The sequence below is a fragment of the Panulirus ornatus genome, chromosome 68 (assembly GCF_036320965.1).
Source record: "Panulirus ornatus isolate Po-2019 chromosome 68, ASM3632096v1, whole genome shotgun sequence".
In the NCBI taxonomy this organism is placed as follows: domain Eukaryota; kingdom Metazoa; phylum Arthropoda; class Malacostraca; order Decapoda; family Palinuridae; genus Panulirus; species Panulirus ornatus.
Window position 1 is genome coordinate 9,271,211 of NC_092291.1, and position 17,040 is coordinate 9,288,250.

The following is a 17,040-nucleotide window of genomic DNA, read 5'->3' on the forward strand; positions in this document are numbered from 1 at the left end:
CCATAACCTGGATGACTGGACAGCATCATTTGTAGTTACTTTCCACGGGACAATATATACCACAGGTATCTCATTACATATAGGTAGCATTGGAACTTCGGCCTATCTGGAGACGTTAATAATAAGAATTGTAAAGTTTGTGGTCAAAAATCTGGACAGACTAAAACACTATCCTAGAATGTGAAAAAAATAGTGTTTTAGAGATGAATCTATACAAACATTGCTGGAAATGTCACAACACTTTATTGTCAATAAGATACCTGAAATGTTAATTTTCTATCCACTTTTTGCATCTAGTCGGTAAAACTTACCGTATAAAACTATGTAATGTATGTAATGAAATACCTGTTATGAATTGTAATATCCTGTGTAATATCAACCCACTGGGGTGTAACTAAGACCCTTTGTGACCCCTGTAATCCTTTTGCGCTACCGCTCACAGGATGAACATGGGGTGCACAATAGATTCGCCGGGGTTACCGGCACAAATCAAGTCAATCCACACCAGCGACGAAGAACCTTTCTCACCCGAGAGAGATGTGAATCAGTGTCTAGTGTTACGCTGGAGGGAGTCGGGAGTGGCTGGCTGTTGTCGGTGTTAAGATGGCAGACCGACCAACGGCGATGGGTGTCAAATCGGCTGACCGAACCACTTTTTTTTTTTTCCCTACGAGGCAGTAGTAGGGAACCATGTGCCCGTCGCATCCTTTGGACGACAAACATCATTATTGCAATATTTTATGGCCTAGCTCTAATCGATGTACATATAATCGATATATATATATGTATATATATATATAATAATTTATAAGGGGATGTTGCTTAAAGAGGGACACACGCCCATGTCAGTATTACTGAAAAAGATGACAAGAAGAGTCTAGAATGAACTGTGTAGGGAAAACCGTGTAAGTCATCTAAATTCTGATCGAGATTCCGGAGGTCATGATAGTGAGTGAGTAAGTCGGGTGGCGGGAAGAATCCCGCCACCGATAAGCCAAACCTCCCCTGTTCACTGTAATACGGGAAAGCAACTGTGTACGAGCAGAATGGTGTCGATGAAAGGGAGAGGGAACACAACATGCTTCCACCTAGTGGTAACGCATTTATGTATTTATTTTTATTTTCATAGGAATTATATCGCAAGACTGCCAACGCATCTGGCTCGGCCGATGGCTCACTTTTTTATTCAGGGTTTGTTTACTTTGAGGCTTATCTTTTGCGCAGCTGTAGGCGCGATTTTGTGGAAAAGTAAATAGCCCACCAAATACTGCGTAGCTCCCACTTATTTTTTCTTTTACTTTCCTCCCAGATTTCCCCAATTTTATGAACAACAGCCTTCTGATGATTATGGGGTCGCATGTCGTCTTTCTCCTGCCCTGCATCACCTGACACTGGGTAGCCTCCCCCACCAAAAAAAATTTATACTTAAAGCGCCTTTGCCTCCGATTACCATCCTTGGACGTCGCCAGCTTAATGTAGGATCATGTGGTCTTGTTCCTCAGTCGCCTCAAACGTAAACAAGAGCTCTTGATTTGCCAACCGTCATGTCCTTAGCTAAATTATCTTTTCTCTTGTGTTTTACTCTTTTGAGGCTACATGTGAAGACTCAGAATGTGTTGTATGTCTTCGTAGACAGGGTCACCACTCTGTTCTGAAACAAAATAATTTCTTAACAACATTATTTTGTAAGAAAAAAGAAAAGAAATATAGGTAACCTAAAATTGGGTAAACGTACCTAATTTTAGGTTGGGTTAAGATTTGTGATGTTGTGCATTAACGATGGTTCCCAATGTCTTGGTTATCCCTCGTACACGTGATAAATGGGACATAGCTTGCACCAGAAACTTATACTGGAACAGGCATCCGTGTGCATGGGAGCATGTCCCTTTTGTTATATTTTTTTTCCTCGTCCTTGCGTGTATTTTTATATGTTTATTGGCAGAAATATCTTCAAGGTATCATTTGAGAGTCCGTTCATCGGAGCGGATCAGTTCATCAGTATCGTCTTGGCTATATTGTTTTGTGGTTTCTTACCTCATCCAGTTACCCCTGAGGATAGGCGGAGTGACTCTCACTGAGGAGTGTTTATTTATATTTTTTTTGAACTCCGTCATCTGAGAGATTATTGACAAGATACTTTTTTTTTCTTTTTTGCGTGAAATGATTTTCATCGTAAAACTGCCACTTTGGACAAATCACTTGGTATTTTAATCTCTTTCAGTATGTAGAAACTTTGAGACCAAACATGGGGGGGGGGGGGTCAAATACATGCCTAGTCCGGCGACCTTAGGAGAAAATGATGATCAGTTATTAGTGCCAAGCATCCGTCAAGTAAGGCATCTCTTTCATAGTCACGTCTTCCTGCCTGGCAGCCTGCAGCCCATCATCATCCCTAACTACGCCACACTCGTCCACAATGCCATCACCTTCATCGGAAGCGAAATAAAAAGAAAGTTATCTTAATCAGCCTGACCGTCATATTTCAGCAGGTTAGTTTAAAAGTGTTTCGGTGCTTTCGAGACAGTGTTCAATATGTTACGAATTACAATTAGGTGAATAGTGATCAGGGGAATATACGATACTTTTGACCTTTGTAGATAACATAACTATGCTCTGTTGTCAGGCATTGATCACGTTGTCAAGTTATTGGTGAAAGATTACCCTGGATATGTTTATTCGTGAGATAAATGTAGTTTTGACAGAGGCTTACGGGAGAGGTCATATTATAACTTAATATGCTTCCATTTTTGTTCATATATATATATATATATTTCTTTCTTTCTTTTAAACTATCCGCCATTTCCCGCATTAGCGAGGTAGCGTTAAGAACAGAGGACTGGGCCTTTGTGGAATATCCTCACCTGGCCCCCCTCTGTTCCTTCTTTTGGAAAATTAAAAAAAAGAAAAAAAAAACGAGAGGGGAGGATTTCCAGCCTCCTGCTCCCATATATATATATATATATATATATATATATATATATATATATATATATATATATATATATATATATATTCCCTCAGTGGCCCAGTTCTCTGTTCTTAACGCTACCTCGCTAACGCGGGAAATGGCGAATAGTTAAAAAAAAAAAAAATATATATATATATATATATATATATATATATATATATATATATATATATATATATATATATATTTTTGACGTACATGTTCTAGAAAGGACATTTCGATTGCCATAGGTGCAAGACAATAACTACTTTAGCAAATTAAATGAAGGACTGGAAAAGAAATAGAGCGTGGTAGAATTAGTAGTCTGTAACCTTATCATATCTCAAAAACTAGACTACCTGTTAGTGCTTTTGTTTGCTATCAGTCTGTCTGTCTGTGTTTACCTTTTCCATTATTTCTGTCTTTGTATTATTGTATTTGACTTTATTTTTTTAACTGTATTTGACTTCAATTTTATCCAAGACTTTTCAGTGGGCACGCACCTGTCTTCTTGTAGATCTTTGGCTTAACAATGAATTTACCTGAAACCAACTTCCCTCGACGTTAGAAAAATTTACATCTCTACTTAACCTCTTGAGCACGACATTACAACCCTTGTGCACGACGCTACGACCCTTGAGCACGACGGTACGACCCTTGAGCACGGCGGTATGACCCTTGAACACTACGGTGCGACCCTTGAGCACGACGGTACGACCCTTCGGTATTATGGATTATCTTTTCACCTGGCTCGTAAGGGTCATCTCAAACACCAGGGTGTCGTACACCAGAAGTCGCGCCCAGATAATCGTGTCGTTGTGTTGCATCCGTAACGTTGTGCTCAAGGGTCGTATCGTCGTGCTCGGGGGATTTACTGTATCATACTAAAGTTGGTTTTCGTTCTCATTCTCGAAGGCCAGTCACGCTGTTCCACGCATTCTCTTCCCCTGAGCCTGCTGTGTTGGTAAACAAGTTTCTCAGCGGAGCTCTCCCTGAAGGCCATCTTCTGCGGCGTTGGATGGCGTCCGTGACCAAGAATTTTAAGCTTCAACGTCGGATCAGCACTGGCTTTTAATGCACAGAAGTATTTCCTTTAAGTTTTTTAGTACGATTCTTGGCATTTGTGGGAAAACCAGATTGTTCTCTAAGTATGATGGGGTACTGTGAAAGTTGCCAAGCCTGGTGTTTACTCTTGCATTTCATTACTTTTACGTCTAGTTTACCTTTGAGCCATGCAACCCCAGGACCCCTTTCATGGGGCTCCCGCGCCGCTCGGGAGGTTAGCCCTATCTACCGGCCAAAGCCACAGATGGAGAAGGGTGTTGATGTTGTGTTTATCCGGGTTGGTGATTCCAGGGCATATGAGGAGCAGGTAATGGGTTTCTTCACTATGGAAATTGCGTCTTGGGCGTAACGGACCGTATGGTATGTTCAAGGTGGGTAGTGTGTAGAGTCCAGATGAGACAGTGTTACTCTTGTTTATCTGGGGAGTGTGGTTTGTGATGGATGGATATATATATATATATATATATATATATATATATATATATATATATATATATATATATATATATATATATATAAATATATATATATATATATATATATATATATATATATATATATTTTTTTTTTTTTTATTATTTATTTATGTATATATATAAGCTCAATAAAAAAGATATACTTTAGATTTTCTTCATTATTTTCAAGATATTATCATGCTTTTAGGTATGGAACATGATGAAATGCAATGTCATGTTTATATCAAAGGGGTAAACCTTTTATGAACGCCATTATTGTTATTTGTCGGATATGTAGACACTACGAACGCATCTAGTCAGGTAAATTGTTTAATAAATTGCAAGGTTCTTTGTACTAACTGTTATAAGAATACATCAATTTATATGGCTATTGTAGTACTATACTGAAATGTTTTTGATATTTAACTTATCAGTATTGCTGCTGATCGAACAACCTGTGGCAACAAATATGTAATGATATTAATAATGATAATAATGATAGATGATAATTATGATATTGATAATAGCCTGAGTTTAGGAAGAAATCAGAAAAGCTTTCTGTCAGGGAGAGAAGTTTAGACAAATGTAGCAGTAATGGCCGTAAATATATAGCAGATGACTTGAAAATAAGTTAATTCGTAAAAGATTTGGATTTATGATTACTGATCTGTCTTTGTCCTGATTACAACATTTTTTACCCTAAAGTTAACACTAAAAATTTCATGCGAGTTATTATCAGTCTTCATTATCATTGTTATTGTTGTTCCTTATTGTCATCATTAAAAGTATTATTATTATCGGTATCATTGCGGTAATAATGGCCATTAGTTGATTATAAAGACATTGCGTCCATGGAGATAAGGGCGACCGTCACGTAACCCGTATTTAACACTGGTTTCTCACAGCTCTTGACTATCGCTCGTATCACGCTTCCCTGGGATACGAACTTCACACTAGCTGTTCTCATAGACTTTCGGTTTCTTCGGCTCCACATTCGACGAATTTCAGCATCTGTTATTCATTCATCATGCAGTCTTCATTCATGATCTTCCAACGTCAGGTTCAAAACAGTTTGGTCCTCTTCCGCGTCATATTTCGGCGAGAGCTGTTGGATTTCATTGACTTACTTCATTCATTTAAGATTTAAAGAATAACTAAAACATTGTTATGTGATTTTACGCGTCCCAGTATCACATACAAAGGTCATATTGAAGGAAAGATTGTACTACGTTCTAATCTTCTTTACTACACAGTCTTAAACACGATTATCATCCATGGGGCTTCGAAACATTCGTCCTCTTTATAAGAAAAACTCGCTCGACATATTTATCATCATTTTCTCTCCATCTGGGCAGCAGTTACCTTCAGTTACCGCCATTTTTTTTTTTTCTATGGCGTATAGGTATGAATAAATGCCTTAATCAACTATACCTCGCAGTGAGGGTTGCGTGCTTGTTTTTATTATTCACTTTACGTTATCAATAAAGTCATGAAGATGAATTTGAAAAATCAATTAGGATTTTCGTTTTGCGATACCATTTTGGAAAACTAGACGCGATAAAGAGGCAGTGGCCCTTTCCAGCCAGTCCAGTTTGAAGTCTGTCTACTGCCTCGCCGCTGGGTTCTGCTTCCACGCTACCAAGGGCGTGTTTACAGGCACGGATCTGAAGAAACATCGTTTTCCTTAATGTACAGAAGAAAAGGGAAGATAGGTGGATATATATATATATATATATATATATATATATATATATATATATATATATATATATATATATATATATATATATATATATATATATTGCCCTTTCGTGTAATGATCACATCGTTAGAGGAGGTACACGACTTCTACGTCTTCTGTCTCATTCTTGTATCTCCCCTGACGATGTGATCATTACACGAAAGTGCACTTGGGAACTTACCATGTTCCCATATGTCCAAACCGTTTCAGTACACCCTCCTCAGCTCATTCATGCATACTCTCTCACTATCACACTTGTCTTACCCTATCGTTTCTTATTTTCAGATCAACCCATATATATATATATATATATATATATATATATATATATATATATATATATATATATATATATATATATATATAGTTTCTCACCCAGGAGTTCCTTCTGTCTTTATGAAACTCCTTTATGACATATTTGAATATATCAGTTGGGGGTCCTGAGACAGTTGTAAGTAATTGAATGTATATGTTAGATGGATACATATACCATCTTATAAAGTAATCAGTGCACATGAATATGGATATAGCTGTACAATGATCCATGTTATATGAATGGTAGTTTATCCCTACCACTTTGATATAAAAGAATCCTAGGATAACATTTGCATCATTAATCACCATTTTTTCAGACCTTATTTAAAAATATTTGTAATATTATGTCATAAAACATTCTCTGAAGCCGAGGTAGTCGTGGGAATAGCAAGGTAGTGTCAAGGAAGACTTCAGGATAAGAAAAAGAATGAATATATATATATATATATATATATATATATATATATATATATATATATATATATATTATTCCTTTGAGTCCTTTCCAATATATATATATATATATATATATATATATATATATATATATATATATATATATATATATTTCACATAGGGAAGTAAAGCAATACCCAAGAAATTATGATGTAAGTTGTATGTAAGTCTGTGTTTATAAAAGTGTATACATCCGTGTGGATCTACGTACAAATGTGTCTAGATATGTGTTTGTGTATGTATATGTAAGCCTTTGTGCGCGAGGAACCAAGACGGTAGAAGGGGAGATATATGGGCCTATTATGTAATCGGCCTGGTGACGAACCTAAATACTTAACATGCCAGCCTTTCATGCGACCTTTTCCTCTTAATATATTTTTATGAGAGAAAACCAATGCTATTTCATATGATAAAAGTTTTGGTATAATTACTTTGAGATGATCTGCGTGATGCAGCAGGGAAAGTCAAACTCTTCATCTCGGCTAGCCATTAAAGGGACCCCGAAAACAAATATATGGTGGTAGACTATAACGCATGGTCCCAGAGCTTACTGGCGTATAATATTAACAAATGCTCCCCTTATATTAATGATGATATATCCCCACCACTTTAAACTAAAGCAGTTCCGTCTGTTGAAGCGTGTTGAATGATGTTCTTAGGCATTACGTGGTCAAAACAGTAACTCAATATCGTCTTGCATGGTCTCGTGTTTTTTGCAAGTGATGATGTAACTCGGCTCTCTCCAGTTTTTTATTTGTCATTATGGGATGATCGAATAGCATAGAGAGTTCTTGCGAAGATATTTTAGGTGCCCCAAGCTTTGTCTGCAACTCTTGTTGTTGGTTTTATTTTTACAATTAGTTTTCGTTGTGATTGGTCAAGATTAAGCGCGCGAAAAATTCAAGTGTGACACCAAGCATCCGAAAAGGAAACCAGCGCATATTTTTCTCATGCTCCTCTTAAATTCCTTAATTATTAATGGATTGAAATATTGGCATATTTATTTATATGATTCATCTCTACAAAATCATGTGACAGCCAATGGCCCGAACGCCAGTTCGTTGCTCTTCAGTTCTTTTTTGTTGCAAGAGGAAGCGAGACTCGTCGCTTGCAATTGCCACACAATCTCGGAGTTTCTCGGATGCGCAGTTCAAGTTTCGTTCTCTTAGGGAGACGATGGAGTCCGGTGAAGTCTGTCTTACACATCTCTTATAAGAAGGTAAAGGTACTATATTTTCCCGCGTAAATCATCTGCAATGTTCCCTAGTTTCGAATGTTGCGATCTGTTCCTTCTGTTGCAACGTGACTCAAGCTAGCGCTCACCCACAACAATGAGAGCCTTATTGATTTTTACTCGTTCTAGAGCTTATCATTGCGCTTGATAAAGTGTGTGAATGTTTCATTATAATGTTTTCTATAATGTGGTTGTAAAAGTATATTTTTTGAAGGCGTGAGTGGAGTTTTATAAGCATAGTTTTTCGGTTGACTGTCTAGACTGTCGGGTGGTAGGCCCATGACGTCACAGGCCTCGTCTTTGTCTGTAGTGTGTAATACGTGAGGGGCGAAACAACCCTTGCAGCTCCATGGCTGGCGTGCCGCGTGCCCCTTCCTCTTAACACGCTGCTAACTGCGGCCCGCCGGCCCGCACCAGAGCGGAGTGGCCCGCTACTGCCGGTAAGTAAAGTAAAGGGAGCGAGCGTCCACGCTGGCCGCCACCAAAATACGGCCATTCAAGTTGTTGGCGCGGCCTCAGCCAGGGTCCAAAGGGTTGACCCCCCACAACCCCGTTAACAACAACGTTGATAGTGTGACCGATCGCTGATGTTAACTGCTACCGTGGTGTGCCGTTGAGGATGCGTGATTATGTTAAAGAACTAGTGTAATTAACGATGTAAGGCAGTGTGACAGTGTGCGTGAAGCTCCCCGAGTCCTCGTGTTGACACTATCGGGGCCTGATACCGAGGGAGGTGCGCCGCGGCCTACAAAAAATATGAACGTGTTGAAAAGAAGGGTCCATTTGCAGGGGATTTTGCAACGTTTTGCATGGGATGGGTGAGTAAGGGTTTAGTTGTTAGCTGGTTGTGATGGTGGAGAGACAGGAAGGCATGAGGGGCCTGGCTGGGCCTGCGACACTCACGGAGCAGCGTGAGTACTCCCATGCAACATTGCACCTAGCAACATTATCATATTATGCAACTGCCGTGCTACCACCAGTGCTCACCCAGCCCTGTGTGACGACAGTGCCGTCTAACAGTTTGGAGTTACCCCCAATATTGTTCAAGTTATCTTACTGTTTTGGTACAGTTGAGGTATAGGCCTAGGTGTGGTTTGGCTGGATGGGCCAGAGCATGGAAGCATCTTCACATTTTCTCTGGTGACTTACTGCTCTGTTCATCTTACTTCTAGTCTTTTATAACACTCTATAGCAACTTTATTTACGAATAGGTTTATTTGTGATATTCTAGTTCTGAAAATTGAGATATTTTTTCTTCATTAGTGAAGTGTATTTCTGTATATTAGTTAAGTTCTCTTGATTCAGTGGTGTCTATAAATCTGCCTTGGTAATTACCTTGTTGTTCAGTGTTTAGTATTGGTCATGTGAGAACAGTGGTTGTGGCCTTCATGAAACAGAAATCTGTAGGTAAGGTAAGTATACACAAAACTTGGGGACCAAGTGATGTTTGGAAAGATAGTACAAAACTGCTTGAAGTCGATTTTCACCAGCAGTTTATATTTTTTTGGAAAACTATTAACCTTATTGTAGTATTTACTTCTCACATAGTGGTGGGGTTTCTTCCTCTGGAGGCTGGAGTTTTCAAAATGTTGAATGATGATACAGTTGCTTCACACACACTGGTGGGCATTCTACCTCTGGAGGCTGGAGTTTCATAATGTTGAATGATAATATAGTTAACTGTGCAAGTGACATCATAGTGTTGAGGTTAGGTTACTGATGAACAGTTTAACATTTGCAATGAAAAAGAATGGTAGGAATTCTTCAGGTAGAAGTCTTATAGCCTAATTATAGTATGTTCTTGCTGAGATATTCTTTCAGTAAAGTACTGGACAGATAAGAATGGTTGTTGATTACTGCACCGTGCATTAGTGAAATATTTTAGGAATGAATCAAAGAAATGTCAGCTTAAGTTTAAACATGTTTTGTTTTGAAATGAAATGCCCTCTGTTTTAGTGCTGATCAGAATCTTTGTACAATACTTGCAAAAGCTTTAACTTTCATCTTATGTATGTTGACAGGAAGTATGCCAAAGAGAATGCTGCAGATGAGTAGGCAGAATGTGTGTGATGCACATGTGAGGATGTTCAAGATGAAGAGTGAAGGATATTTCATGTAGGTTTTCCTACTGTGTTAGTAGAAAGGAGGGAGTTTAAACAGGATTTTCTTGTAGAGATATTGAGATAGTATGAGATTTGGCTAAACTAACAAACCTTTCTTTTCTGTGTGTGAGAGGAGGCTGTCAGCCCATCATTTACCTAACTTTGGGTATATTGCATGTTTTACATAAAGCTTTGTATTTTCATGGCTTCATGTTAGCACATTTTGGTTTAGATCTTTTGATTGACCTTTTTATTTTAGCATGTTTTGTAGAACTGTGAAAGCTCACATGAATAAAGCTGATGAGGGATTTTTAAGTGGTTTCATAAGAAAGATTAGCTGTTGCTTGTGATGATAGATATTGCTCTGTGCCTCTGCTGATTTTTTGATAAATTCTGTCCCATTTGATGGCAATTTGAAGTATTTTATTCAAATGCGTATTAATTATAATGATACGCTTGTAAGGATCTTAGATGGTACTTCCATCAAGTTCTTACTCGTAGCCTTGTAAATACGAGTATGTTTCCCTTGAAACAGAAATTATGAAGGTTTAGATTTTTGTACATTTTCCATTATTGGATGAGAAATACTCGGAAGCAGTAGGATATTTTCTTTTTTAGTGACTGACATGGCGTAGACAAAATGCCCCATTCATGACTATCTCATGTGAAAGTAAAATGAGGTAAGAAAAAGAATGAAGAAAAATTAATAACCTCCTTAGGTGTTTGCATAATTGACTTTTAATGAAAAAACATTGTAGGGAAAGAGGTGAATGAGTTTGTTGTATTTATGTTGTAATGCAAAATATTGTGCTAATAGATTGTTATTGGTATTAAAAAGAAAATGATTGATACCCATACTGAACATAGCCTTTATTGGTATAGTTGGGAAAATGAATATTGAACATTTTGTGTGCCATTATTTATGCCACTGAGGGTCGACTTAGTGCTTAGTATGTGTACTATATCCAAGATTTGAAAATGCCTATAAAACTAATTTTTCATTTATTGCTTCATGTTGGTTATGACTAATTAAAGAAGGTTTAATTGGTATAAAGAATACTTCAAATGAATTCAGATACCTAGATGATTGATTTCTCCTTCAATTATTTTGGTATATATATATATATATATATATATATATATATATGAAAAGGGTGAGTTGAAGTGGCATGTTAAATGTACAAATTTCTGATCATAGGTTGAGTAGTATCACGATCTCTTTTTGTATCAGATTCTTGTAACATGAACTAACAGTAAGATCGATTAGTTTTCTGTTCATAATAATGTAAAGTAAAATCGTACTCTGATTAAAGTATATTATGAAGTATATTGGCAGAAAGATACTTAGTTTGCAATGTTCTGCTTTTCATGCTGAAAAAGATAAATTTGTTTTTCATATTTTAGCATGCAACATCCAGGGTGGTACCTGATGTGTATGATTAATCTTGATGTGTTTTGATTTTGTTTATTTGTGTAGAGAGGAAATTTCTGGGATAGCAAAATGGAATGGACTACTTCTTGTGGGATGAATCTTATTTGCACTCGGTATGATATATGACAGATTTCTTGCAGGTCATTGACCTTTAGAATTGTCCTTTACCAATGGACAGTTTATGTGGTATTTTCTAGAATTGAAATTATGCATTAAGCTTTGCTCCTTTAATATGTTGTATGCTGATAGCAGATAGGTAATGAATAGATTGGTGCAAATTTTAATGAGAAATTCATGATAAATTCAACATATCCACATAGATAGCATTCATGTATATTCCTAAGAGGATAATTGGTGGTATAATGAACCATTATGAATTTAGCAGTTTGAGTGCATAGGCCTGTACATAAGGTTCACAGCTGTTATGTAAGGTATTGATATGACTCTCATAGCCATAAACTTGATAAACCAGTGTTTATAGCAGTTATACATTTTGGGCAAATAACATGTATCCATTGAATGGTAGTGGTATTCTCCAGTACTGTTATGTTAAAGGTAAATAGTATTGACAGGTAATCTGCCTGGGTTGCCCCTTTTCCTTGTTATACAGGTTATTATGCATTACAGGGAACATAAGGATAGAAAACATTTACTTGGTAAAAGTGGCTTGGAATATTCTTATATATATATATATATATATATATATATATATACATATATATATATGTTTCTTACTTTTTGTTATACTTAATCGCCTTTTCCCGCATCAGCAAGGTAGTGCCAGGAAACAAAAAATGACCTATCCATTCGTATACACATTTTTTTTTTTCTAATTTTCCAAAAGAAGGAAAAGAGACGGGGGCCAGGTGAGGATATTCGCTCAAAGGCCCAGTCCTCTGTTCTTAACGCTACCTTGCTAACGCAGGAAATGGCGAATAGTATGAAAGAAAGGATATATATATATATATATATATATATATATATATATATATATATATATATATATATATATATATATATATATATGTATATATATATATATATATATATATATATATATATATTGTTTGAGGACAATGTGGGGTGTGAGGTGGTTTGATCGAGTAAATAACGTAAGGGAAAGAGAGATGTGTGGAAATAAAAAGAGCGTGGTTGAGAGAGCAGAAGAGGGTGTTTTGAAATGGTTTGGGCACATGGAGAGAATGAGTGAGGAAAGATTGACCAAGAGGATATATGTGTCGGAGGTGGAGGGAACGAGGAGAAGTGGGAGACCAAATTGGAGGTGGAAAGATGGAGTGAAAAAGATTTTGTGTGATCAGGGCCTGAACATGCAGGAGGGTGAAAGGAGGGCAAGGAATAGAGTGAATTGGATCGATGTGGTATACCGGGGTTGACGTGCTGTCAGTGGATTGAATCAGGGCATGTGAAGCATCTGGGGTAAACCATGGAAAGCTGTGTAGGTATGTATATTTGCGTGTGTGGACGTATGTATATACATGTTGTATGGGGGTGGGTTGGGCCATTTCTTTCGTCTGTTTCCTTGCGCTACCTCGCAAACGCGGGAGACAGCGACAAAGCAAAAAAAAATATATATATATATATATATATATATATATATATATATATATATATATATATATATATATATATATCAACATATACATACACAGACATATATGTATATACATGTGTACATATTCATACTTGCTTGCCTTCATCCAATTTCAGCTCTACCCTGCCCCATAGGAAACAGAATCGCTACCACCTGCTTCAGTGAGGTAGCGCCAGGAAAACAGACAAAAAAGGCCACACTAGTTCACACTGTCTCTAGCTGTCACGTGTAATGCGCTGAAACCACAGCTCCCTATCCATTCCAGGCCCCACAGACCTTTCCTTTACCCCGAGTTGCTTCACATGCTCTGGTTCAGTCAATTTACAGCACGTCAACCCTGGTCTACCACATTGTTCCAATATACTCTGTTCCTTGCATGCCTCACACCCTCCTGTATTTTCAGGCCCTGATCTCTGTCTTTTTCACTCCATCCATCCTCTTCCAATTTGGTCTCCTGCTTCTCCTTGTTCCCTCCACCTCTGACGTATCCTTTGTGTCAATCTTTCCTCACTCATTCTCTCCATATATCCAAACCATTTCAACACACCCTCTTCTGCTCTTTCAATCACACTCTTTTTATTTCCACACATCTCTTTTACCCTTTCGTTACGTACTCGATCAAACCACCTCGCATCACGGTGTGGTATACCGGGTCGGCGTGCTGTCAGTGGACTGAACCAGGGTATGTGAGATGTCTGGTTAAACCATGGAAAGGTCTGTGGGGCCTCGATGTGGATAGAGACTGAATGTGAACGAATGTGGCCTTTTTGTCTGTTTTTCTGGCGCTACATCGCTGGAGCAGGGGGTAGCGATTCTGTATCCTGTGGGGCAGGGTGGCACCAGGAATGGATGAAGGCAAGCAAGTAAGAATATACGTATATTATTTTTTTATTATACTTAATCGCCGTCTCCCGTGTTAGCAAGGTCGTGCAAGGAAACGTATGAAAGAATGGTCCAACCCACCCACATACACATGTATATACATAAATGCCCACACACACAGGTATACATTTCAACGTACACATACATAAACAAAGATAGACATATACATATATACACATGTACATATTCATACTTGCTGCCTTCATCCATTCCCGTTGCCACCCCACCACACAAGAAATAGCATCCCCCCTCCAGCGATGCAGTACATTGATTTTTAGATAAAGTAGATATGACTTGGATAATGTGGTGTGATGGTAGGGTTGAGCTGAGAATACACCTTGATATTTGGAACACTGGATCATTCAGTCTTGTAATTTTCACCAGTAAAAATTTTTAAGTTGTCCATGTTACCACTTTTTTTCTGAGATCACCACACCAGTTATGATAAGTTCCGAGTGCACTTTTGTGTATTACATCTTTTGGGGAGAATGAGGGCAAAGATTGATTCACTTGTCACTCAGGATCTTTTTGCAGTTTTAATGTGTACAGAGGGCCAGAAAGATAGCTCATTCCTTTTATTCTTAACAGATTCTATCAGCTACAACATCCCTTCTTTCTAGGCCCTTCATTCGGATTACATATTAACTGACGGTTTGCTCTGGATTAGCTATCCTTAATGGCTTTGTTCTTGCAGCTGTGTCGTAGTTTTCATATATCTATGGGGGCTCCAGGTAATCTTCAAACATTTCAGATATCTTAAGAGTCATGTTCCCTGGTGATTGGGTAGTCTGTTTATTTGTTAGTTTGAATTTTATTATAGGTATGATGGTTAATTCATACATTGAATTATCTGATATCTCTCGTGAAGTCATCTTTAATTATAATTTTGCACTTTTATATATGAAAGTATTTTTACATCTTAGGAGATCTGCACCTTTACTTTTTCTGTTAAATCCAGCTCTAGCTCCATAGGATGGATCAGGTATATACGCCCTCTTGAATTCCTTGATGTCTTAACCCACGCCCAGTATTTGATTGGAATTGTACACTTATGTAAACAATTCAAGTTCTCACTTTGCACACTTAAGTTGAATTGTCAAGTGAGACCAGTGTTTCCAGTCATATCACTTCTGTGCAAAATGGTCCAACTGAAGTTGACCCCATATTCAGTTAATATGTAAAGTGACGTATTTAACCTGCAAGAATGCACTTGTAAATCCAGAATATGCAAATTTGAATGTTTATCAGTATTATCATTATAATTATCTGGCAAAAAAATAGCTGTTTAGACTAATAGCATTCTTCTTCATGAGAAAAGGTTTACAGTAGTGTAGAGTGTAAAAATATTGTGTAAAATAATTGTTTTTTGCCCTGGTAAAGGATTATGATAATGGGAGTTCATATATCTTGGAGATTCAGGATGCTTTTCAGTAGATGAGGCTTCATAGATGGTATTTTTTAACTGCTGTGGCAGTTTCATAAGTTTCTTCAGATTAAAACAATTCCTATGCAGATTATATCGTGCCGGTACAGTCAGATGCATTTCCTGATCATCTTTCATAAGCTGTATGTGAATATATGGTAATTATTTATTATATTTATTATTATTATATTTTTTATATTGAATTCTTCCTCCCATGTAGCTAGGTATAAAGGCCTGAAAATGGTAAGCAGAAAGCGAGTGGATGATTGCTTGTAAAGAAGTTACTGAAGTGAAGGAGAGAGAGAGAGAGAGAGAGAGAGAGAGAGAGAGAGAGAGAGAGAGAGAGAGAGAGAGCACAATTTAGGGGAAAGGAGATTTTGTGATTATATGATGAAGTTTAGAATGTGAATAGCATACACAAGTTTGAAATGGTGTTTGATTATTATTCAGGGTTCAGAAATGTGTTAGGTTTGCCGAGGTTCTAGAAATCTTTACATTTCCCTTTTTACCTTCTGTGTACAAAATTAGATCATAGATATATTGTACTTGTTTTTTATATTATAAACTATGTTTTAAAGTCTGAAGTGCACATATTTGCCTTGTGCTGTTACAACCTAACCAATGCTGGACATATGCCAAGAAATAATGAAAAGGGATCAATCCTGAAAATGTCAGTATGTTGGTTTGTAAATTGATAAAAGCTTTACAGATTGCTGTGAATATTATGGTGAATTGTACTTGAATGTGTTGAATTTTATAAAAAAAAAATTGGTACTTCCTATCCTAAAAAAGGTGACTTAGCTTCTTGAACCTTGGTCTTTTTTCATATCGGCTGCATAGATGTGTCAAAATAATTTGTTTATATTAAGGACAATTTATAAAGAAAAAATAATTAAACCGTTTTTCAAAACATTTTTCATATCTTGGCCTGAACCAGATTTGAACTCTTATTTTTATCTTAGTGTGTGAGATATTTTTTGAGAGTATATGTTTTAGGGTTATGAAATGGGTATAGGTAATGATATTCACATCTCACAGATAGGTACTATTAAGTAGGCTTAGATTTGCTTAGTGCGTCTTAATGATAAAATAATTGCCATTGTACAAATATTGTTTTTACAGGTGAGTGTATTGTCAGCAAAGTGAGCTGCACTTTGCCTCAGGGAAAAGAAGTCAGTTATGTGAATGAGAGTTCACACAGTTCTAAAACTTCGCCAGAGTTGCAGCAAGCTGGTGAGTGTTATGAATTATGTTGAAGAGTTTCTGTATCATTTAACTGATTATGACATTGCAAAGCAATAGTCATTTTAAGTTAAGTACCATGTACAATAAACTTCTCAATTATTTATATATTGTTATATGCAGTTTATGGGTAT

The 17,040-nt window shown here is 37.1% G+C and overlaps 1 protein-coding gene across 4 annotated transcripts in view; it reads left to right on the top strand.

Annotated features, from left to right (window-relative positions):
- Positions 1-8,091: 8,091 nt before the first annotated feature.
- Positions 8,092-17,040, top strand: part of LOC139747371 (uncharacterized) — a 168,122-nt gene continuing 159,173 nt past the window's right edge. The window contains exons 1-2 of one of the 4 annotated variants that reach the window (XM_071659605.1): positions 8,551-8,653; positions 16,787-16,897. Coding sequence is in view for 1 of the 4 variants with exons in the window: in XM_071659599.1 (XP_071515700.1) it covers positions 9,028-9,031 (4 nt within the window). In the remaining 3 variants the exon portion in view is untranslated. Of the gene's footprint in view, positions 8,199-8,515; positions 8,654-8,740; positions 9,032-16,786; positions 16,898-17,040 lie in introns of those variants that run through there. The other 3 variants (XM_071659606.1, XM_071659603.1, XM_071659599.1) reach the window with 3 other exon arrangements.